Genomic DNA, 26,052 nt, shown 5'->3' on the forward strand with positions numbered 1-26,052 from the left:
AGATTATTATATTATTCAGTAATACAATTTTTCCTTCCACTGTGGGAAGGAAACAGTTACTCAAACAAACACAGGAATGCTTAATCTAACATTACAGTACATTCAAATGCATTTAAACATACTGCTCGAAAGACTATTTATGAAACTCTCCTCTCACTGTGAAACATCGTGTTCGGGGGAGGGGGGGGAGGAGCGTGGGGACACGGGCAGACAGGAGAGACACACACGCGTGCAGTCTGACGTCAGGGGGGACTCGCACGGATTGGCAGACACATACTGTTAGAACAACGGGTTTAACGTCACATCTCATAGTGCGCGTGCGTTCAATATTACGCCTGCGCAAAACCACAGGGGGGGACTGCCGCGGACGGGATCCTGACATACGGAAGTTGTGTCGGGAGTTGAACAATGCGCATGTCCAAGCCAGCGGCTTTTCTTGGGTCGCCCGGGAACTCGCGGGAAAGGAGCGCGGACATCGGGTAACCAATGTCCGTGCGTGGAGACCGCGCAGGTGGACTGTCCATTATCGCTTCCGGGCGACTGAGTAACTGCTGGAAACGCAGAAGCTCGACGTCCCAGTACCAGCAGCAGCGGTGTCAGCCTGACACCTGTGTTGACGTTCGTAGTAGGTGAAGGGAGTCCATGGAACTGGAGAGTACAGAGTAGTGGCGGAAGGTGCAAGGTTGGTAGGTTTTAGCTTGAGTGAGAGGGCACAATTACTACTTGCTGGTGCAAATGTGACAGGGTCTGAATGTGCTGACTGCTTGCAGAAGGGTGGAATATTTTTCCCGGGCTGGAGTAAGTCACAGTTACTGGAGTCGAAGAGAGTTTCGTAAGATTGATAGATGGAGCCTGAGGCTAGAGTTTTTTTTTTTTTATGGGGTTGGTGAGTAGGTAATTACCCAGATCCTGGGGTTGCTTTCAGTCTGGGGTGATTTCTAGGTTCAGGTTGGGCCAATATTTTCTTGTTATAGTGGAGTTTGCCTGCAGAGGGGGAGAGTCCGTGTTGTTCTCGTTGCTGTAGTCCAAACAGTGGCAGACCAACCGAAGTCCTTTACTGTCCAAATATTCAGCAACTTAAAAAATCTAATTCTACATCAGAATCCGTAAATACAACCCACCCGTGCGCATATTGGAACAGCAAGGAGCAGAGATCGCACCCGCCATCTAGCCCACACAGCTAAAGGTTACAATATATTGGCCAGTATTTAAGATTATTTACAATCCGAATTCATTAACCTTTTGAATCCCTCCGACACCACCCGCTCCCTGATTAGAACACACTTGACATCAAACTTATATTGCGAGGCCAAAATGTAGACAGAATCGCAAGGAAAGCTCATACAAATCAGAACATTGGTGCTCAAATAATTAGTTGCTGTTCTCTAAAATTAAAAATCAGAGGTTGTTTGGTTTCCAGAAATGAATCAAATATTTATTTTGTTGAGAGATGGTGCTCTCTTCTGGCATCTGTAGTGACTTGAGCGATAACGTTTTTGAATCGCGTCAATGCCAGCAAAACCAGTCTCCTTTCAGAGGTCAGCAAAATGAGAACCATTACATTGAGTAATAACAGCGTCTCTCTCAGTGATCAAGATCATATCCGGAATAATATCAGCTAGGCCCTATCTCAGGCGCAAGGTTTAGTGGCCTTTTATAATGCAGTTGGCTGGTGCCACTTTCTCCATTAACTCACAGCCTACCAAGCAAAAATCCCGGCCACTCTATTGTATGCAATAGAATGTATCGAAATCTCGAAATGGGATTTCCGTGATAAATTAGAAGGGCGGTTTTTAAGACGATTCGCCTCTTGTAATACCTCGGCCCCAGTGACCGCTTTAAGGCTAGAATTTGGCATTAGGAATCTTTTTGTCCATGGGCCTTGCCGTGGTTGTCTGGAGTGCCCGCTGTCTAGCACATAGTGAGGAACAAACTCTGAGAAACCTGGCTTTTATAGAAATCTTCAATTAATCTGAGAGGAAAATCTAGGTTTTTCAGAAATTATACTCGTGCGGAACAGCAGCTAGAGCTTGATCCAGTTCTTCCAATAATGGTACCGCATACTATTCTTAAAAAAAATCCTGAAGGAGGTGACATGGTCTAAGGGTTTTTTTAGTGGATCACAAGTCTTGTCTCTGAAAGAGGAGTCTTGAGAAAGTAAGTAAAACTGTGACCCTCAAACATGCTCCGCTCTATCTCATGTGGAATCTCCTGCATGGAGTGAGGCGCCTTTTCATCTTAATTAGATTAGATAGAGTGCCACTCAGGGAATACATTTCTAAATGGGATGGAGCCACGAATATTTGTGACCTGTGCCAAAGGAAAAGGGGGTGCAGAATATTAATCACGTATGATTTGTCTGCCTTGCTATAACCATTCACTGGGGGGAAAAAAAGGCTTAAATCCCTCTTTTTGTGACTAAATATCCAATCAGCTGGGGAGGCTCTGAACGCTTTATATAAACCACCAAATGAAATGTTCTGTATTAGGATATTTAATTTCTTTAAATCCTTTTTAAATTTATTTAAATCCCTCTCAGTTAGTGAATGTGAGCGGTTTGCCAGCGCTGACTCAATATAGTAATGTTGGGTCGGTGCTGGACAACTTCCTCGACTTACCTGGGAGGAGGGATTTTATAAGGATTTATTGATTTTAAATGCATTTTGTATAAACAGGCTGATTGGTTAGAGGGTAGCATGTCTATGTGAGGTCTCTGGCTTTTGGTATCAGGAACATAATGTGACTGTTCAACTGTGATCTTAATTTGGATGTTCGCACAAGGTAATTGGGGAGGTCCATAAGAATGATCACTTTTGGAGCCTGATTTTCGAAACCTAGCACTCGGGTTGTCACAGATGAGGTATATGGCAAAGAGTGGGAGGGGAGGACTTTATTTTATGTTTTTTGAGAAACTAGCTGTATGAACTTAATTTTATATGGAACTGTATTTATATTATTTTATCAGTGTGTGTGCGTTTTTTGCATGGGGACCTCTTCTGAGTTCCAAATCATGGAATAATAAATTAATTTGTTAATTAATTGAGTAATAACAGCATCAGCGTCTCACAGTTCCCGGATATACCTAAACTATGAGAAGAATCATTATATAAAACTAGTTATTTGCAAATCAGTACATTCCAGAATTGGTAAGTGTGCCTCTATTTTTATTCTTTCTTGCTTTTTAAAAAAAAATTCGGGCTGCTGTACGCAGCATTCAATTTTAGGTATTTGTTGTCCAAATTGTTATCCTTTTTCTTTGCTTATTTTTGTAACTTTGAATAAGCGCAGAATGTAACAGTTGCAGATTTTTTTTAAAGGGTAACTTCTATGTAACAGGGACCCGCCTTCTTTTCTACCTTCAAGTTTATTTTGCTTTTATGGTAATGATTTTATATTGCTTTGTTGCTTACTGAACCAATAAAGAGGTTTGTCAGATGTGTGTTCCGGTTACTTTCAGCTCCGTATGTTTTTGGAAATGAATACAATATGACATCCTTTTTGTTCAATTTCTTGCTAATTTAACAATTGGATGTAAAGAAACACCGACTTATGGCTCCCTGTTTCTTTGCCAACAAGTTAGCGTTTATCTAGCCGTCTCGAAGAACAGGAACCTATATACTAAAACATAATTTAACTAAAGAAAATTCAGACTTTGTGACACTAACGTTTATTTTGCTTTTATCTTTGAGTCTCAAAACGTAGTTCACTGAGGATTTTTCAACACCACCCCTTCCTTTTCAGCTTGCTAGGATAACTTATATGCAGTACAACTTGAAAGTAGAAGGGTACACGCATCTAACAAATTTTTCTCCCTCCTCAGGTTCCGTTGTTTGTTTACCTTATGCGATTGCCACTTTAAGTAACGAGTGCCACTTTTCCTGGAAGTACTATCTGATAATACTACCTTTTTAGGTTTCCCTTCACTCGAGCTTGCACTCTGCTTACAAAATGTAATGTTAACAAAAAACTTGAAAGGGGCTTAGAACTAGTCTCTTCCTTACCTGACGTTACAATTGGCTTAGTACAACATGGTTCTTATTTATATGCTTCTGATTGGCCAGCACTTTGTCCTGCTTTACTTCCTGTTGTCTTCTTTGCTGTTCGTGCCATCGGGTAGCCTCTGGATGAAGTACTCCTTCCGGTTGCTTTCCATTGGACACTGACCAGTGTTCTTCCTCTGGGTACAAGGCTTAAGGTGTTTCTTTTTTTCTTTCTGCGTGACGTCTTCTATCTTCTTTACCTTATGCTGTCTTCTTTACCGCATGCCATCTTCTGTCTTCACTGCCGTCTTCTGTCTTGTTTACCGCATGCAGTTTTCTGTCCTCACACGTCTTGCAATCACTGTAATCCAGAGCTTGTGCTGAGACGTTCCCTGATGTTTACGTTTTCAGCTCAAGTCACAAATCCCAAAACTTTCAAATCCTGATTTCTCTACTTAGATCACAATTGTGTGATCTTGAGCAAAACCCCTTAGCTGCCAGTGCAAATTTGCAGATTCCCTGGGAGAAACCGCCGCAACTATGGCAGGCTGAATGAACGTGCCTTATTCATGAGGCACTGCAGTGGTGAACCTTCAAGTCTAGGCACCTCTCCAGCGCCCTCGTGAGATATACAGGGTGATATTGGTCACCATGCTAAAGATAGCTTGGTGCATTTTGACCCTACTGCGAAGAGCTCCGTCAAACCCAGGGTGTCTGTGGGAGGCCCGTTAAATGAGCAGCACTGGGCAGAGTTGGGCTGCATTCCTTACGACAGGAGGCTTATCAAGCCAAGCACCTTGTGTGCTCCCACTTTAAGGAGGGCATGCCCTTGCACGAGGACCCCTTGTAGCAAGCTAGGAATGAGTGTCCAGTGTGGTGACTGAATGATGCAGGTTTGGGCGGCTGTGTCGGGACATTGCAGGGTTCAGCTGCATTTTCTGTCTGTCAGTCCCAGCAGCACCAGAGCACACATGGACATGTGCAGACGTGCCTCTGTGGCCCGGTCATTCTTCCTTCCCTCCAGATGGCTGGAAACTCAGGCCGAAAAAGAATATCTGGCGGCAGTTTCCAGCAGTTACAGAATCTACGGGTGATCTGCAAAATCTACATGGATTATAGATATCGTTGTGTAAGAAAAGGCTGCACACTACTCTTGGCGATAACCAAGGCCATAAGAATTAAGCGATTGTGCGGCCATGGCAGTTTTCATATAATTATGGATTTAGCAAATTTGCCCCATAATCCACCATCTGATGCATAATCTGTTAATTTTAACCAAAAAGAAAATGTTAGTAGCTCAAAACGATTAAAAAGATACTAAATATGCAGCCACACATGTTGAACCATAGTGGCAGGCCTTTGCAAAGCTGGACTGGTCACCTTTCTGTTGCCTATTGGAATGTTAAACTGTTACTAATGGAGTGTAACTAGTGTCCATACAGTGTTAAAAAGTTTAAAAATGCAAAAAAATGAAGTTGTACAATAACAACATGTGCTGTGTTATGCCACATAATTTTGGTTTTTCCTGCTGCATAATTTCAGTGGCCCTGGCGATAACTGACAGTAACCATTAATACAGGGCATATCGCTAACTGGACAGCCTACTGGCAATGTTACTCATTTTGATTCACCCTAGGAACAATTAATTAAAAGCTGCATCATCACTGCCTGACCATAGAGCCAGTAAGACGTCCATGTTTGTGCAGGATGCTCAACCCCCTGAGCTAGAAACCTGGAAGGGAGGGTAGGGAGAGAAAGTGTGTGTGCGCTCGTTCCTCTTAATCCAAGCACGGCTCCGTAAACATCACATACAGCAACAATGTTGATTTGTAATTGTTTTTAGGTTGAGCATAGCCTCACACAAGTGCTGCATTTCCGACGTGTTGGTATGTATCTGGGCTTTTAACCACGCCCACCTCACACCCATCACTTTGACTTGTTGGTGGATTAGCCTTTCAAAAATCCTTTCTTTTTGTTGTTAAATGCTTTAGGTTTGTCCCTCCTTAGAGCGGTTTTGTTACCGCCTTGGCGATCGACCCTCTTACATGGATAATTGCACTTTTGCCGATAACTTTGACTGCAAGCGAACTTCTTTTTCCTTTCGTCTTTCTCCTTCACGCTCACAGCGGCCTTTTAAATTGGCTTGCTTATGTCAACTGTTTTATTTTTTATTTTTTATTTTCAGTTTGTGTGGGAAGAAAAGTCCAGCTTGTACTTTTCAACGCAAATAGCTCTAACTCGAGCAGACGCAAGACCCATTGCATTGGAAATGCTTGTTGTACTTTGGAGATTATGCAGTCTCTTGAAACACCCTGCATACTCTTGTTGTGGGAACCTTGTGTCATAATTCTACTCTGCTGTGTGTCTTGTGTTGCACATTACACAATACAGGTGAACCGGGTTCAGAAATAATCTCTTGTTGCCCTTCATTGTTTAATTTGTGCAAGAATGGGTTGATACACCTTTTAGGATACAAAATCTGTAGTAGGGAACAGCAGACATACAAGTGATGTGCGAATGTACAATCACCACTCCACCCCCTTCAAATAAATCCTTCATTCCTCTTGCACTTTACTACTAACACTGTGACGTCACTGCTTGGATTTTTTGGCAGTAAATATTGCGTAATTCTTTTTTATATAGTGCTTAGCATCAACATTTTGCAGGTTTGTGGCACTGTAGACAATGTGTGTTTCTTACAAGCAACGTTTGGTTATTGATAGACTGCAGTCCAGGGAGAAGTTTAACTGATGGAGAACGTCGGGGGACATCTGCAGCACATGATACCATTAATAAAAGTAATAATAAACAAAATATTAATAATACAAATAGTGGGAGTTAAGTGTAAAGTCAGCAGTAATGTCTTTCTTCATTGCCGTCTTCTTTACCGCATTATGTCTTCTGCCTTCTTTTTTCTTTACTACCGTCTTTTCTTCATCCCGTGCTGCCATGCCAATAGGTTTCGCCTTTGTTTCTTCTTTCTCTCTAACTGGATTACTAATGATAGAAAAATATAATAATGTTTGGTTTAAATTTGATAAACTGTTAAGTTGTTTGTTTATTAAATCAACATGCATCACATGAACTATTAACGGTTTATCGAATTTAAAAAAACATTACAACAGTTTTCTTTTATTTGAGAATCCAATTAGAAAGAAAAAACAAGAGCTCAACCTATTGGCTTTGCCAATGCTTGCTATTTAGTCTTTGACAGTTGCGAAATACGCTCGGATTCCAACATCATGGATTAAATGGTGTGTACGTTTTTTGGCATTTGTCTAACAATTGGTGACTCAAGAATTACACCTCATGCCAAAAGGTGTTTGTCCTCTGTTTTTTGCTGGACTGAAGCTTTCAGGTGTGGGCTAAAATATTCTACTCTCAAGCACTACCATGTGTGGTGTGCCACAAAGCTTAGCCCTGAAACCTACATTGATAGATAAGTACGTTCGACAGCTGCCAATCTCACAAAGTCGTTTGGACTATCTTTGGTCTTGTATATGGATGATACCGAGATGATTTTTTTTCCCTTGACCATTGAATCCTCCTTCAACGGGACCAGGTTAAAATCCTGTCTCACCATATTGGCCAGATGGGATGGACTGTTGCTGCCTAAAACTCTGTGGAAACAAGACTGAAGTGAGGATAATTGGGGAACCATTTAAATATTTGTCTCACCACTTTTGGCCTGAATCTCTAGGTCCTCAATTTCGGCCTATTTTGTTGGTTAAAAAAAAAATCTGGTTGGATGATCAACTCTCTTTTCAGACACAAGCCAGAAACTAACCGCCATGGTACACTGAGGATGGTTGGGAAGATTTTTGAATTTCTACCAGGTTCTGCTCAAAGAACAGTGACCCTCTGCCTGGAATACAGTAATGTGCTTCACCCGGGTGTTCCACAATCTGTGCTGAATAGATTGCAAATGGTGCGAAACGCAGCTGTTAGTCTTTTGCTAAGATTCTTAGTCATCAGTTGGCATCAACATCCTTAGCTAAGCTGCATTGGCTACCTATAAAAAAGTACATTCAATTTAAGGCCTGATGAGTACCACATATAATTTATAACAATAAGGGCCCAAATCATTTAGGCCCGATGTTGCAACACTACACCTCTCAAAGGTTTCTTCGGTCTACCACGTCCTATCGGGTAGCTACCTTGACAGTACAGAAAAGATGGAGCAGGGTCATTCCTGGCTTCAAAACTCTGGAACGAGATGCCCCGTCCCTGAGGATAACCTCAGATGAACAAACATTTAGGAAAGGGCTTAAAAATGTCTTTTCTTGTTTAAAATTTGTTGACAGTATTTCGGAGCGTCGGAGGTTCAAGCAGTTTGTGGGTAGCCATACGCTTTATTATCTGAATAGAAATTGCCTAACTACTCAAGTTAAGCATCCCAAAATGAAATGACTATACGAGAGCATATTTTCTACCCTAGTGCGTCCATATTGATCATTATAGCAAGACTAATACTATAATTATTTTAGGGACACAGCACGGCGATTTGTTCTTAAGTTAACATTCCTGTGCAGTGTCTGGGTTATAATGTTAGAATATTTATTTATATTTAATAGATTGACAAAGGGTGCTTAGCAAAGCATTAAATGTATGTTTTATGATACTCTTATACTATGACAATAATGAGTATTCCGTGAACGATCAAACTAAACACAAAAAGCGGGACATATCTTCATGGAACAGCATGTATACTGTACAACTGCTGTTAAACCTTTTGCAATAGTGCCTTTAGTGTACATGCAATTATGTCAACTGATTTAACCTTGGTCTTATATTTTTGCCGTTTTCTCGCAGAAATACTTTTTTCATAAGATTCTATTCAAAGTGAATACTCGTTATTTCCAATGTATTTTATATATACAATCAGCATATTGCCCTTGATTTCTACCACAGGAAATGTAAACTGAAAAAAACACAACTATTGTGGTGAAGAAATATTCTAAACCCCAATCTGATAAAATATTTCCGAAAATTCAATTTTATTACCTTGAATCACAGATTCCTTGTGAACCTTAACCGTGAGAGTACAACAGTAGTTAGTACTCAGGATGACACTGTTCATTCAATATCTTCCTCAAAGTTTCTGAAAGTAAAATTAAAAGTAATATATAAAGTGTTACTCGTACAAGCCCTTTTATTGAAGCTGGGATCACGAGACATTAAATAGACAATCCAAGATGATCAGATTAGTTGCATTTTAGGGTTCTTAATCAGCTGTGTAAGGTGTAGACTGCATCACTGATAACCTTGCTAACTGCTTGCTGTGGGAAAGTGTTCTAATTTAATTCTTGAGAAAGAGCATTTAATGCAGCTTATAAATTTAAAAGCAATATTGAGGCCTATCATACTTTAAACCAGAATATTTTTTCTTGAGACTGGCCATCTTGTACATTTGCTTTCAGTGTTTGATTAGAAGTATTGACAAATGTTGCAAAATAAGCATTTGGTTGTAGTTTACATTTGCCACATCCGCTGATTGTTTTGACAATAACCATAAATTGCATGGCATTTACGTGAATGTTCTTGAGTTCATTACCGTTCACTGGGATTCACCAAGCTTGGACAATGTCTCCAATTACTTGCCAAATATCTTTACATAAATGTCTCAATTCATTTAGTGGTAAAAAAATAAATACTGTCAAGTCCATCATTAAACATTGTGTGCTTATTGGAAAGGATAAACTGACTAAAATATTATCTGGTCAGTGTTTATCAGACTTTTTGGCAATGAACAAATCCCAACATTCAGGGGTTATATATTTGTATAAATTATATTTCCTCGCGTCTAGTCTAACCCTACACGAAGAGCATAGATTTTGAACTGCTTATTACATTTTTGGTGCAGTGGGATTATATCCACTCTCCAGTGTTCGACCCACTTTGGACTTTACTCCAAGTTGCAGTTCACGAGCAACACAGCAGTACATCATCTGTGAATCATTGAGATGTGTGCCTTTTACTTAGTCTGTTAATCTTTGGTTCTGGATTTGTTATTTGATTATGAGGACGAAAAATGTAACTACCCATCCCCTCTCCCACACCATCACTGAATACCTTATAGTTCATGCCATTTTCTTTGGAAAACCAGTTTTATAGCCAATGGGCAAGCTGAAGAGTTAACTAGGAGGAATAACACCATCACATTCCTTTTAATGCCTCTAGGAACGTAGATGTTTTGATCTTCAATGATATTGTGAGAAGGTAGGCTACTACCAAGCAGTGGTCATGGAAATACCTAGTCATCCATGTCTCCTGGTGGCTACCATGCTGTCAGTCTCATGCATGATCCTCTGGATAACATTCAAGCAGGGGCAGAAAACCAGTGATAGCATAAGCTCAAACTCCTTTACTTTTGGGAGCATTCAAGAAGTGGGAGAGAAGCTCAGGAGATAATTCCTGCTGGGGCACACAAAGGCAGTATGCGTTAGCGTACGTCAGGTCAATCTTTCAAAAACAATCTGAGGTTTATGTTATATACCTTAGCCTGAAAACGAAACATGCTATATTAAAGTTAAAAACTATTTGTGGACTTTGTTTTCCTAATCTCCTGTGAGGATTAAGTTGTCTTTCCTAAAACGGAGAAACTGCCTAATAGAGCGATGAGGCAAGAAATCATGAGTCTTAGAATAGGGCTTACCGCATATGTGGTACCTTTCCATGCTGAGTTGTTCGTAACAAATGAAGTTTTTTGTAGGTGCCCTGTGGGAGAAAAATGAACAAATTAACATATTACACATATTACATAATTTTATTGAGAAATAGGAAGCAATATTTAAAATCTTTTCTTTTAAAATATGGTGTTCGTTCACTCTTGGCAGATAAATACCCTTTAACTTAAATGCGTTTCTAGCTGTGATGTGTGCTGTAGACAATTTTTTAAAGAGATTATCCTAACATCCTTTATTTTAATGACTTGGTTGCGTTTTATGTTTTTATTCATGTGTTTTGTGATGTGTGTGTAAGGTGGATCTTATTTTTGTTGTATCTTGTTAAATGGATACTGTTCCCAATAAATATTTACGATTCTGAAATTGAGAGACTATGGTAGGTACTGGGATATTTTTGTAATGCGGCTTTGTAAAGAACTCCTGTGCCATATGTCTGCACCCTAAGGAAACCAATTGTTTCTTAGGGATGTAACCTACTCCATTTAACTGCATCGTATGGGCTGCAGTTATCTTCATTGCATCCTAGAATCACTTACACGCCACATTCTACTACATAAAACGGTTTTACCCTTTAACTCTGCACTGAGCATTGCATTCTAGGGATTTAATCAAGGTGCATTGCATTCTAGGGACTTAATCAAGGTGCAACAATTCTACATTTCCTAACCTTTCCCAGCTCATCTTAGTGGCAATAGCCCACCACAATACAATGCATTCTAGGGACACTGCATCACTGCAATCTAAGGGCTGTAACTGTCTTTTCCCTAAGAACATTCTCCCACTACACCCCTAGGACAGTATAAGACTCCAGGGCATTCTAGGCATAAGACCCAACCCAGCAGCATGGCAAACAAGGGATACTACTGCACCTTGTGTGCATCCTGGGGACACTAACCCACCACAGTGTACCATAGGGGTGGTCCACATCCTAGTTCCCTGGATCTGTGGCAATCTTGGAATAGTGCTGCGAGGGTCACATCTTCAAAAACGAAGATGTATGATTACATGTGTAATATGGACTTCATATTCTGCCCTCACCTTTAAAAAGAGGTCACACAAGTACGAAATGTAGTGGCGGATGAGAAGCCAATATGCCATGCATGGTGGCATCCACCTTTACATTTGTTTATGTAATACTTGTTTTCTGTATTGGTGTTGGACTCCTATGAAAGGTTGTTTCTTTTCTAAATAGCAGCTTAATGTAGATGACCTAGAAACAACATATGTAGAACAAAAAATACCTTTGTAAGCTAGAGATTTATTTTATAATTTTGTCTCGTAAAATGGTTGTCATCTCCAAGTAACTTCAATATTTCTTTAGAAAATGGAGATGGAATTGTGGAACAACTTTAGAAAACGGAAGGCTTCTTTCCAGACTGCTTTGTAATTCGTCTTTACAAGATCCATTGTTAGAAGGTTGTGGCATGCTCCTTCTCACTAGTCTTTGGGTTTATCATGAGTTGCAGATATATAAAAAAATAAAAAAAAACTCGGAATTTTTAACAGAAAACAGGTAAGAATATGGGAGTTGGGGAAATTATTAGCCTAGATTCCCTGGAACTCAACAGTTTGCTCAGCATTCTCTACGGTCCTGCTATTGTTTTACAAATCATTTACATTTATATTCTTCGACCGTTTATTTTTTATTTTTTTTTATATTTTGTGTCCGCACAAATACATATCTATTCCCATGCTTTTTACTAGTAATGTTTCATATTACCAAGCAACATTATTTTAAAGCCAGACCTGTTGGCATGGCCAATGCTTGTTATGACGAAATGTGCAGGCATCCACCGTCTCTACCCTTGCGCAGAGCAGCATCTGTACGGTGAGGGCATTACCACTGCTTGTCTGTGGGGTGGTGTTGGTGTGCTGTGGCTTTGGGTATTGTTTTTTCGTGCATTTATATTTATTTGTTGGTGCTGTGCCTAGTCTCTGTGAAAATAGTCTGCATCACATATCAGTTAGGACCTTGCTGACTTCTTCAAAATGTGCTCACATTCTATGAGTTTAACTTCAGTTTATACTACTGCACTGCAACAACACAAACCGAAACTGTTCTCTCAGTGTATTCCTGTCTTATTACCGTTTTGTTTTTTGTACTTAAAAATTGTGTTGATTCCCTCCTAAATGTTGTAGAAAAATAGAAATACATTGCTTTACCTTTCACACTTAAACGTCACCAATCCTTAGTGAAATTAGAACCCATTGACATTGTCAGTTGCTGTTTTAATATTTTTTAACTGTAATGTTTTGAGTGCAGTATGGACCCATTTGTCTGTTTTATTACTGAACCTAAAGCATTAGCGGTGCTGGCTTGGAAAATACTAGGGTCTGGAAAATGGGCTAGTATTTCTCTACTCCCTGAGTTACCAATACCAGGAGTACCAGTAATTGGGGGTTGATTGAAAATCCAGCCTGTTATGAGTTGGGCCCTGGGAGTCCAGTTAGCAATGAGGAAGTGCTAGGGAAACCGGCATTTCCAGTTCTTGTTGCCTCTGGTAACTCCTCGTTTCCCCCCAGACTTTCATATGGAGATTTCAGCTATTTTTTGTGTGAAAGTGAAGAGATGCAGGAGTGTTCCTGCAGAACTCATATTTTTGATGGTGGATAGTTGTGCTGTTACGAGCCCCATCAGAATTAAGAGGCCACTTGTAACGAGGCCCTACGTCACTGAAGAATATTCTTCTGTTGTATTGCCCCTCAACTACAAAAAGGCTTTGCTCTAAGCTGTCAAAAGGAAAAACATGATTAACAACATTTGGAAAGGTCGCCTCCATGATGCCCTATGTAAAATGTGTTTCTTTCCTAATCACTCTTTTCCTCGTTTTCCAGGCTAATGCCACATATTTACAGTAGGGTACACTAAAAGCATTTTCAAATAATTCTTAAATATGTCACTATATCGTTTTGTTTTTAATGTCTTCTCTTTCAGTAGGCTGGTTGCAGTGAATATTCGTGGCTTAAACAGATTTTAGCCCATTCCGTTGCAATATCAGTTGACTAACAGGATGTCAGCAGCAGAAGAGGACACAGAGTTAAGGGACCTGCTTGTTCAAACTCTGGAAAGCAGTGGAGTCCTAAATAAAATCAAGGTGAGCATTGAGCCCTTAGTACACTGCATATGTCCACTGTTTAACTTTATTTGTTAAACCTGATCAAGAATAAGCACTGAAGCCACATGATAAATGCTGGAGCTTGAAAACCTAACTCCCTGCTATGTAATAACACCTAGGTTTTCCTGACATCAATAACTCGCCTTGAGTAGAATGAGATCCACTTCTTATAGTGTTGTGTTGTGATGGAGATGAGGGGGATTACGTGACAGGTTATACTTTGAATATTCAGACACTTTACAGTTGGATCGTGCTCTCCCATGACCTTTTATTATGTTGAATGTTTTGCCACACATTCAATAGCAGTTGTTTCTGAAATGTACTTTATTTAATTGGTTCTTTTTTTCATAACTGTTGTTTTTCGGTCTCGCCTAGACAGGTCATGCACTGCCTCTTTGAGATTGGACTTAAAGACTGCCCACAGCTTACCACTGGTTGGCTTCATTGTCACTCTCATTTCCGTGTATTTTAGTGGTCAGCTACATAGGCTTCTTTCTCCTTGTGTTTGACCCTCCCTTGGAGCATAGACTCATTCTTGCCTCCTTCCACTGGTCATTTTATTTCTTCTGTCTTTAAGCATTCTACAAAAGTGCATCTTTTTGAGTTGTCTTCTTTGAGTACTTGCCCCTCCCCTCTGTGTTTCCCCACTCAGATGACTCTTCCCTGTCTGCTTGCCCTCTGTAACCTCCTTCCCACCTTCCATTGTCAGCTTGCTCCCAGCCCCTTGCTCTCACCCTGCGTCCATTGGCCTGCCACCTGTGACTCGCCCTCCCTCACAGTTGCTTCGTTCTCCCTTTCTCCTTTTGTGTTGCCTCCCTACCCTTACCCTACAATAGACAAACAATAATGTGCTAAGACGTTTCAGCACTGGCTGCATCATAGCGTTCCCCCCCAATACCCTCCTTTTGACTTTGTCCCCCCACCCCAGCACCATCTCCACCACATGCTCTCCCTTAGTGTTCGCTGCCTGCCTCCGGAAATAAAAATTATGAAGTGCGATGATGAGACCACCGCTAGCTGCGTTATATCGCTTTAAAAAAAAAAAAAAATCTTTCAACCATGCTGTACAGCAACAAGTCAGACTTCTATACAACACTGCTTAAAAAAAAAAGTAAAAGCTAGTAGTCCGTTCGTAGGCACGACCTATTGGTTTTACGTATTTTATTTTAAAATGGTTTTTTATAAACATTGGGCTTAAGTTTTTGCCCATATTTCAGGATTCTCGAATCTAGAAATGATTCTGTTGAAAGAATGCGAGTTATGCCTCACTTCTACTGTCTTGTGATAAGCCAGAAGAAAATAACACTTCTGAAGATTTTCACAATGATGGAGTGTAGGAAAGTGCCACTGTTGGCATGGTTACCCCCCACTCTTTGCCTAATATTGATGCCAACTTTGAAACTGTACTGTGATCCTGCTAACCAGGTGTAGGAAGCTGGCAGAGTATATACTATATCAAAATGAGATATAGTGTGCACACAGAGTCCAGGGGTCCCCGAGAGGCTTGACTGAGGCAATAATAGAAAAATACTAATGCTCTATTTGTGGTAGTGTGGTCGAGCAGTTAGGCTTATCAGAGGGTAGTGTTAAACATTTGTTGTACAAACACAAGCAATAGAAGAAACACACACTCAATGACTTAACTCCAGACCAATCTGATTTTACATAGAAAAATATATTTTTGTTACTTTATTGCTAGAACCACAAGACTCAGTTCAGAAATAAATACTGTTTCAGGTAAGTACTTAGCGTAGACATCAATGTAACTTTGTTTCACTTTAGTCAAGTAAACAGTTTATAAGAAAACCAAGAATATCTATTTTCAAAGTGGACACAGTGTGTAGGAAAATGTCACTGTTTGCATGGTTACCCCATAACGTTTTGCCTTATGTTGATGCTAGTTATGATTGAAAGTGTGCTGGGACCCTGCTAACCAGGCCCCAGCACCAGTGTTCTTTCCCTAAACTGTACCTTTGTCTCCACAATTGGCACAGCCCTGGCACACAGATAAGTCCCTTGTAAATGGTACCCCTGGTACCAAGGGCCCTGTGACCAGGGAAGGTCTCTAATGGCTGCAGCATGTATTATGCCACCATGGGGACCACGCAGTCAGCACATGCACACTGCCTTACAGCTTGTGTGTGCTGGTGGGGAGAAAATGAGTAAGTCGACATGGCACTCCCCTCAGAGTGCCATGCCCACAACTCACTGCCTGTGGCATAGGTAAGTCACACCTCTAGCAGGCATCACAGTGCTAAGGCAGGGTGCACTATACCACAGGTGAGGGCATAGCTGCATGAGCACTATGCCTGCCCTGCAGTGTCTAAGCAAATTCTTAGACATTGTAAGCGCAGACTATCCATAAAGAGTATATGGTCTGGGAGTCTGTCAGTTACAAACTCCACAGTTCCATAACGGCTTCAGTGAATACTGGGAAGTTTGGTATCAAACTCCTCAGCACAATAAATCCACACTGATGCCAGTATGGGATTTACTGAAAAATGCACCCAGAGGGCATCTTAGAGATGCCCCCTTTATGTTAGCCAAACTGCTGGTTAAGGGCTGACCGGTCTGTGCCAGCCTGCCACTTTCAGTCCAGTTTCTTACCACATGGAGTGAGAGCTTTTGTACTCTGTCAGAAACAAAGCCTGACCTGGGTGGAGGTGCTTCACACCGCCCCTTACAGGAATGGTAACACCTGGTGGTGAGCCTCAAAGGCTCAAGCCTCGGGTTACAGTGCCCCAGGGCACTCCAGCCAGTGGAGTTGCCCGCCCCCCGGACAAAATCCCAGTTTTGGCTGCAAGTCCGACAGGAAAATTAGGGAAAAGAGAGAGTAGTGACCACCCTAAGAGCTGAGAAGACCCCCTCCCTGCAGAATCCTCCAACTCTGTTTGGAGGACAGGGACCAATAGGATAGGTTTGTGCCCTCCCTCCCCAAAGGACGTGGACACAAGAAGGGTGTAGCCACCCTTAGGGATAGTAGCCATTGGCTACTTCCCTTTGGCCCCTGAAACGCCCCCAAAATCTAGGATTTAAGGGCTTCCCTGAACCCAGCTCACCAGATTCCTGGTGAATGACGAGAAAGGAGGTCTGCTTAGCTGAACCCCCAGCAGAGAAGAAGGAAGACGACAACACCCAGCACCACTCCGAATGCGGAAGTCCTGATCACTCTGCACCCGACGTCCATGGCCAGTGTCCAGGTGGTCCATCTGACTAGAGAGGCTCCCTAGGCTATTGCGAGCAAGTGCCCACCCTCGGTTGAGCTCTCCACCCCTCCACAACAATGCCTGCAGAGGGAATCCTGAGGACCCCCCCCTGACCGTGAAAGCTCCGAAGCCTAAAAGACCACTACACCCGCAGCCCCCAGGGCTTGGAGAACCCAACCTCCGGTGCAGCTACATTAAGCAGGCGGCCCTCCTCCCTGTCCAGCCTGTGGTTTGCCCGAGTTGACCCCTGGGACCTCGCCTGCAGCATCTGAGTGGCCCCTGGGCTCCCCTCATGGAGAATCATTGGAAACCGATGCCTTGTTTGCACTCTGCTGCCCCAGTGCCACTGAGGGTGTATGTTTGGTGCCTAAGTGTGCCCCCCCCAGTGCTCCTCTAACCCCCCTCCTCCCCAGGTCTGTCCTTCGAAGTTGCGGGTCCTTACCTGCAGGCAGGCCTGATTCCAAGTGCCCCCAGTCTCCTTAGGAGCCCATGTTAATTTTGTCTAAACTTTGACCTCTGCACCTGTCTTGCCCCGTGTTGCTGGTACTGGGTGTTTGGGGTTAACTTGAACCCCAACCTGTGGACGTCCTAACCCCCAGAGACTGGGACCGTAAGTCAAGTACTTAACCGTAAATAGTACTAACTTTTCTTCTGCTCAGAAACTGTTTCTGAAAATTGCTCTGCCAACTTTCAAAACAGATAATTGCCAATATTTCAAAAACTGCACAACTTATCGATTTCAAAAAAGTACTATTGATATATGTGTGAAATACGAATATATTGAAGTACTTACCTGCAACTTGAATCTTGTGGTTCTAAGAAAATATATTTTTGGTATATAAAAAACATTGGTCTGGCGATAAGTCATTGAATGTGTGCTGCCTCTATTGTCTGTGTATGTACAACAAATGCTGTGCACTACCCTCTGATAAGCCTAACTGGTCGACCACCCTACCACAAAAGAGAGCATTGGTATTATCTACTTTAGCCTCTGGGGAACCACTGGACTCTGTGCACACTATATCTCATGTTGATATAGTATATACAGATCCAGCTTCCTACATGGAGTGATAGAGACTGATAGAAAAATTCGGCAGAAGGGAAAGTAGGATTAAGATTTGATGAAGCAGCAGATACAGCTGGGTAGGAGAGACTTGGGGGCAGGTGGAGAAAAGTGATGGAGCGTAGGGGAGTATCTTGTCCTTTCCATAAATCCGGAGATCCTTTGAAGTAGCTGTGTACAGACCTTTGCAAAAGCCCTACCCAACTGCCCCTATCGAACCCCTCAGCACTTCGCTGCTAACCCCTTAAAAAGTCCTTGAAAGGCCCTTGCAAAGCCACCAGATGGACCATCTTACAGCTCCCAAAGGATCCTTAATATCTTTCATTTCCATAGGCTTCACTTAATTCCAAACATTCCCCCATAAGTTCCCTGTCTTTTCCTTCTTTCGAAACCATCCCTGTTGGCTCTATACATTGCGTTTGAGTGTAATTAAAATATGAATAGCATATAAAAGTATAAATTGGGTGCAGCTACGGGGTGACGCAGTTGCAGTCATACCTGAATTGTGGGATTCTTAAGAAATTTCCTCATACATAAACTGCAAGGAATAGTACATTCATGAAGTTTTTTTGTTTTTGATTAAGTAGTTCTGTGTTGATGTTAAAATTAGTATTTGATCTCTGGTACAAAGTTGTGTTCGTCTTGCGTAGCTTTATTTATATATATATATATATATACTGATTAGTCAGTGCAGACATATTAGGCTCTGGAAAGTGAGTCAGGTTTGTGTACAGCATAAAATCCACAGTACGCTGCTTTACCAGGGCTTTCACATTTCTGTCTTCCCCTAATAGTCTGCATGTATCCTTTTCAGAGGGCAGTATTTCTAGCTCTTTAAATAAACTGCCCAGGCTACTTGCTAATATGACATCACTTTGGAGTGTGATTTTCATTTTTTTTTTTGGGGGTATACTTTTTCTTGGCTCATTGATATACAATACAGAATGATACAAGCAAACAGTTACACGTCCATAACAACCCACACCCGCCCCCTCACGGTCCCATTTGCTCTACTACAGCAGTTGCTCATGATCATTTATGGATTAGAAACTGGGTAAAGTGAGGAGAAGTATTGAAAGTTACATTACCAGTGCTCCCAACCCAACTCTGTTTTCACAGTTTCTCACGCACCCGATCACTTTGGACTATGCAGCAAGGAAAAGCAAATTATGCAGCATAAAGTGTCACATTTTGGGAAAGTTTAACTTCAGTATTTCTATGTAGTTATTTTACACACATTAACTCTGTCTGGTCAAAGATTTAATCTCAGTAGCAGTTTACCACGCATATCCTGCAATAAGCAACTGAAAGGCAACAAGTAAAACTTTGCAAAGGGCCTGCCACGCAATAAGAGCCTGTCGCTGTGTTTTTAGAAACTTTTGTGAAGCGTTTGAGCTAGAAACACTATATAATACCCAGTGGTGGTCGCCACTGGGTAGTTATAGTTAGGTCTGCGTTTCCATCGGAAATGCCTTTGATTTGCTAATCATATCTGATAGAGACTTCTAGCTGCAGATTACTTACCTTAGAATTTCCAGGCATCAGCTTGAAATCTGGAACGTTTTGCTGAGCAATACCCCTGCGTGCGGTTGGGTGGATCCATTCAGCTTCGTGTGATATCATGGTCATCTATAAAGGCACCACCCAGGCGCATGTATGTCAGATCTTTTCCTTTGCGGCGGTGAAGCGCAGATCCGGGCTGGAGCTACTGTGCCGTCTTTTTTTACAGGCTGTTATTTCCAACTTTTTGTCAGTGTTTTTGTCTGCACCAGGATGTCATCGAAAGACAGGATTCAAGCTGTGTGGTGCCTGCCATTGCGCCATGTCTGTGATGGCTCCCCATCTAGTATGCCTTTGGTGTCTCGAGCGTGACCACAGCTTGAAGTTGTGGTCGGACTGCCAGGCTATGGCTCTGAAAGGGTAGAGGGTCCCTGAAGCTACTTGCGGCCCGTCAGTCGACATCTGCAGGCACGACTCCTATGAGGTCTTGGTCAAGGAGAAGGTTGCGGGACAGTTCCTGGAACCCCAAGTTCTCTTCATCCCACTCAAGGCCCTCCGGGCGATCGGGGAAGAAACACAAGGTGTTGTCTAAACTGACTAACTGCACGTCGTCAATGAGGCGAGAACATCGACGTTCCAGGCACAGTTCTGCTGAATCATTAACAAAGCTGACTGTGAGCCTCTTCTCCCCCCCCTCCACCTCAGCCTCACCACCCACTTTCCGGAAGCCAGAGCAACTCCGGCTCAGTTGATGGAATTTTACGAGGCCATGCGCCACGTATTTGAGTGGGCTGGCATAGTTGGAGTGCCTTAGGGTCTTGTGGGGTCAGAGGATGCCCCATCGGGTTCCGCAGTGGTGGCTTTAGCTTCGATGGGCCTCTGGGATCCAATTCCAGAACAGCGTCAGTTGCCCAGCCAACCCTCTCCGGCGAAGTTCCCAAAGTTGACGCTCCCGGCGCCATTGACCTCCACCAATGGAGCCAGCCCCATTTTGATCTCCAATGAGCCGGAAAGGAGTTGCATGACCCCAAAAACGGCACCCACGGGTGCCAGATCATTGCCTGAGCCTTTATTAGACCAGCCAGGCCCTGGAGAGTAACAGGAGGGGTCTCTGGACCCTTTAGAAACCCAGAGGGAGCCGTGAAGCAGGATCCACTCTAGCTCAGGATGAGAGGAGATCCACGCAGCTGATCGTCGTTGCAGTTTGTGCCTGTGAATACAGGGGAGTGACTCCTTCACTCCAAGGGAGATTCCTTCTTCCTTCTTGTGCAGAATGAAGACTTGCCTCCTCAGAGGATGCACAGTTGGGGAAATGTTGCAGAAACTGGAATGAGCTGTGGAAGCAATGTTGCAAGCAGAGTCTTCGTCATGTATGCAGATTGTGGGTTCCTGGAGGGCCCAGTGGCACTTCCAGTGGCCTGAAGTAGAGGTTGCAGAGGGGTCCTGCTGGAATCTTGCACGGCGAATATAGCCCTGAAAGGAGGATAGTCACCTACCAGGTGACCACCTATCAGGAGGGGGCTCTGACGTCACCTGCCTGACCTGGCCACTCAGATGCTCCCAGAGGCCTCTGCCCACCTTGGATTCAAGATGGCAGAATCAAGGGACCCCTTGGAGGAGATCTGAGTACCACCCCTGGGGTGGTGGACAGGGAAGTGGTCACTCCCCTTTCCATTGTCCAGTTTCGTCCCAGCGCAGGGACTGCAGGTCCCTGAACTGGACACACTGATTTATGCAAGGAGGGCACCAAATGTGCCCTTCAAAGCATTCCAGTAGCTTGGGGACGCTACCCCTTCCAATCCATGTAACGCCCATTTTCAAAGGAAAAGGGTGTTACCGCTCTCTCCCAAAGGAAATCCTTTGTTTTGCCTTCTTGGGCTTTAGCTGAACAAGCAGCAGGAGAACAGAAGCCTGTTTGAGGGGGTGGCAGCAGCTTGGGCTGCCCGGAAAACCCCAGAAAGCTGGTGCAATGCTGGGGGTCCTCTAAGGAGCTCCTAGAGTGCATGGAATCATACTTCCAATACTGACAACAGTATTGGGGCATGATTCAGACACGTTTGATACTGCACATGCCTAGGTTGGGAGTTACCATTATATAGCAGGACATAGGTAGTGACCTATGTCCAGTACACATGTAAAATTGCGTCCCTGCACTCACAAAGTCCAGCAAAATAGAGCTGGGGGCACCTCTACTCATGCAGGAGTACTCACACACACAGATAACTGCACCCTGCCCTCTGGGCTAGAAGGGCCAACCACAGGGGTGACTTACAGTGACCTGGTGCAGTGACCTGTAGTGAAAAGGGTGCATGCACCTGTTTCACGCAGGCTGCAATGGCAGGCCTGCAGATACTTTGCATTGGCTCCCCATGGGTGGCATAATAAATGTTGCAGCCCATGGGGAACCCCTCGTTTCCCAATGCCCTGGATACCATATACTAGGGGTTATACAGGGGCACCAGTCTGCCAAATGTGGGGTGTGTGGTCCAAGCAACCAAGTTTGAAGGGAGAGATCATAGTCACTCGGGTCCTTGTTAGCAGGATCCCAGTGAACACAGTCAAAACACACTGACATCAGGCAAAAAGTGGGGGTAACCATGCTAAAAAGAGGATACTCTCCTACAGTTGTTGTTTCCACTTTTTTCTGATACCCAACAAGAACAAGGGTCTTTACCCTATTCTGGATTTGCAGGACGTCAATCTCTTCCTCAAAAAGGAGGAATTCAAAATGTTCACTCTGGCTCAGGTCTTGTCTGGCCTAAACCAAGGAGACTGGATGGTAGAGTTGGACTTGCAGGATGCGTACGTCCATATCCCCATCCTGCCTGCCCACAGCCGTTACTTGTGGTTCAAAGTGGGCCAAGAGAACTTTTAGTTTACTGTGTTACCCTTCTGCCTTACCAGTGCCCCTCAGTTGTTCACCAAGGTGAGACGGTGGTCGCAGCTCATCTGCGCAAGCTAGGGGTTTCAGTCTTCCCCACCTCTACGACTGGCTGTTGAAGGCTCCTTTGCCCCAGGCTGTCGTCTCTCACCTCCATACTACGGCAAACCTCTAGCCTTCACTGGTGTTCACTATAAACATGCTGAAGTCACACCTGACTCCCTCTCAGATGTTCTCTTTCATTGGAACTGTTCTGGACACGGGAGTTTCAGGGATCTCCTTCTGAGCAGCAAGTCCAGGATATAAAGGTTACGGTTCCGATTTATTTGGCCTCTATCCTGGATTTCAGTGAGATGGACTCTGAGGCTGTTGGGTCTCATGGCCTCCTGCATCCTGTTAGTAAAACATGCCAGAAGGCATATGTGGGCTCTGCAGTGGGACCAGAAATTTCATTGGATGTAGCATCAGGGTAAACTCTCCGACATGGTCCAGCTCTCAGAGGGAACTACAAAAGATCTGCCGTGGTGGTCAAAGTACTGAGGTTGGCTCCGAGGCAGGCTACTCTCCCTTCCCCCAACCAGATCTCACAGTAGTGACAGATGAGTTGCTTCTGGGATGGGGTGCCCATCTGGGAGATGTGGAGATCAGAGTACTTTGCTCTCCTGTGGAATCTGGACTCCACATCAATTTACTGGAGCTCTGGGCGATCCGGCTTGCGTTGAAGGCATTTCTTCCTCTTGTCAAGGGGAGGATACTGCAGGTGTTCACGAACAACACCACTGCAGTGTGGAACTGCAACAAGCAGGATGGTGTAGAGTCGTGGACCCTTTGTCAAGAGGCCTTGCGCCACTGGACGTTGCCAGAACAGCAGTGCATAACCTTGGTGGTTCAACACCTGGCAGGTTCTCTGAACTCCAGGGTGGACAAACTCCGCCATCGATGCCTAGCAGTTCACGAGTGGCAACTCCATCCGGAGCTGGCACAACTACTCTTTCAGCAGTGGGGGGGAGCGTTGCTTAGACCTGTACGACTCTGAAGGGAATGTGCAATGCCAGCAGTATTGCACATCTGAGTTTCCAAGGCGGCACGCTCTCGGCGAACCTATGCTTTTCAAGTCGAGTTCAGGCCTCCTGTACGCCTTTCTCCCCATACCACTTCTGTCCAGAGTACGTAAGAAGATCGAGAATGACTGGCCCAAGTAATCCTGGTGGCTCTGGACTGGGCATGGAGAGTCTGGTATCCTGAGCTTATGAAAATGAGCATCGATCCTCTGATCAGGTTGTCCCTTCGGGAAGATCTTCTGTCACAGCAGCAGGGAGGGTTCTGCCCCCTAACCTGTCACCTCTGTTTCTTCATGCATGGAGATGGCGTGGTGGCAGTTGCCAGCCTTTGACCTTTCTCCCGAAGTCTGTTGTCTTATTCTGGCAGACAAGCTTCCCTGCACCAAGACAGTATACACCTGTCGTTGGAGGTGATATGTAGACTATTGTACATAAAGATCTATTGCTCCTTTTTCTGCCTCACTCTCTGATATCCTTCTCTTTATTCTATCCCTGGTACAGCAGGGTCCTGCTTTGCGCACTCTGGGGGGATATGTCTGCTCTGCCAGCTTTTCTATGTCTGCCTGTTCAGCCTTCCTTGTTCAAATCACCTATTGTACATGGATTTCTCAAAGGGCTTGTACATATGTTTCCTCCTTCAGCCTTTGTCATGCCTCAGTGGGACTTAAATCTAGTTCTCACTTGCCTTATATGTGCTCCCTTCGAGCCTCTGCACAACTGTCCCCTCCGGCTGCTCATCATCAAGACAGTCTTCTTGGTGGCAACGACATCTGCCCAGACGATGAGTGAGATGCAGGCTTTGTCCTTCAAGCCTCTGTATCTCACAAGGTTTTCCAGACAAGGTAGTGCGTCACACTCGTGCCTCTTTCCTCCCTAGGTGGTGACCCCATTTCACCTGGGTCAGACTATCACCCTGCCTACCTTCTTTGCTCCCCCTCATCCCTGTAAGGAAGAGGAGCAACTCCACCGACTGGACCCAAAAAGAGCATTGTCATTCTAACTTGACCGCACAAAAGAGTTCCGGGTGGATGACCAACTCTTTGTGGGGTACGTAGGAGCGAAGAACGGTCGGGCAGTGCAGAAACTAACCATTTTGCACTGGGTTGTTCCCTTAAAGATCTGCTACTCTCTGGTCAATAAGCAGCCTCCTGAAGGCTTGAGGGCCCATTCCACCAGGGGCAAGGCTGCTACCACAGCGTTAGCACAAGGTGTACCATTCTTGGTACATCTGCCAAGCAGCAACATGGGCATCTCTGCACATGTTTGCAAACATACTACTGCCTGGACAGTCAGGTCCGCAGAGATGAGCATTTTGCCTGTTTTGTCCTGCAGGACCTTTTACTCTAAAGTTAATTTGTCCTCCGCCCAGGAGGTTTTGGCTTGGGTATCTATTCTAATGTAAGGAATCTGCAGCTAGAAGTGTCTATCAGATGAACAAGTTACTTACCATCGGTTACGCATTATCTGGTAGAACTATATCTAGCTGCAGATTCCTTACACCCAACGATGCCTTCCCGCTCTGCAGACTAATTTACTAGGGTTGTACCTTTCGAGGCCCTAGTTTTGGCACAGACAAACCTTGTCAATTTCTTCCATGGCTCTGTGCTTCTGGCGTGAAAGTTTGTGGAAAAGTAACTGATGTACGCACGCCTGGGTGGTGCCTTAATAGGTACCGTGACATAGACGGCTCCAACGACGCAGCGCGAAGCCTAACGGAGCCACCCAACTGTGCTTGGGGTATTGCTTAGCAAAAAGTTCTGGATTCCAAGTTGACGTCTGGAAATTCTAAGGTAAGAAATCTGTAGTTTGATAGTGTCTAATAGATAATGCGGTACTGAAGGTAAGTAACTTGTTCTTTGGTGCTGTTTGGTGAATCTCCACAAAACTTTCCAAAAAAGGTGCTCTTTTGTGACTAGTTAGTGCATGGAATGTTTCAGGATCATCTGTCAAGCGGTAGGCAGTTTGGAGAAGAAAAAAAAGGCGGTCCCAAAACATCAATTCCCCATGTATTTCCATAGAATTATTTAGACAGTGCTACTGTTAAAACTGTTGACCAGGAATTACACCAAATTTGACAAGAACCTGAATCTTCGTTCAGAAACCATGCTTTTTGCCATTTGGTGTACATCTGTTCAGTAGTTTTTGAGAAATTAAGATTTAAAATATTTGTATAGCTGGACATATGGGCCCGTGAGAGGCTTGCGAGATCGCCAGTTTATAAATGGAGCATTCTAATAGTCCTAGAGAGCTTTTATTTTTCCCTTGGGCCATCTCACTTCAGCGGGGATGAGACTCCCATGCTCTGATTGGCTTGCTAGTATCATAAGATAAACGTTGTTGGCAGCCATTACAGGACATGGAGAATTAGTCCCCTGCCCTGAATGAATTTTTTTTTTTTATATAAGTTGCCAGGTTAGGGATCCCCTGAAACCCTAGGTCCTGTAGGGTGTGGTGGGGGTTGGGGGGGGGGGGGGACTTGGAGGGGCGCCACATGGACCCTAAATTGGAAAGCAAAAAAGACAATTTTTGTGGCAATCACTCAGGACTCCTGGGGGATCG

The 26,052-nt window shown here is 43.8% G+C and overlaps 1 protein-coding gene across 6 annotated transcripts in view; it reads left to right on the forward strand.

Annotated features, from left to right (window-relative positions):
• The first annotated feature begins 398 nt into the window (after positions 1-398).
• The window catches only part of CEP43 (centrosomal protein 43), a 292,488-nt gene continuing 266,834 nt past the window's right edge, over positions 399-26,052 (forward strand). For 3 of the 6 annotated variants that reach the window (XM_069234520.1, XM_069234525.1, XM_069234523.1), the window contains exons 1-2: positions 399-682; positions 13,602-13,761. In XM_069234520.1, the coding sequence (XP_069090621.1) occupies positions 13,678-13,761 (84 nt within the window). In that variant the 5' untranslated portion in view covers positions 399-682; positions 13,602-13,677. Of the gene's footprint in view, positions 687-13,601; positions 13,762-26,052 lie in introns of all 6 variants that reach the window. The other 3 variants (XM_069234521.1, XM_069234522.1, XM_069234524.1) reach the window with 3 other exon arrangements.

This window comes from Pleurodeles waltl, chromosome 5 (assembly GCF_031143425.1).
Source record: "Pleurodeles waltl isolate 20211129_DDA chromosome 5, aPleWal1.hap1.20221129, whole genome shotgun sequence".
Classification (NCBI taxonomy): domain Eukaryota; kingdom Metazoa; phylum Chordata; class Amphibia; order Caudata; family Salamandridae; genus Pleurodeles; species Pleurodeles waltl.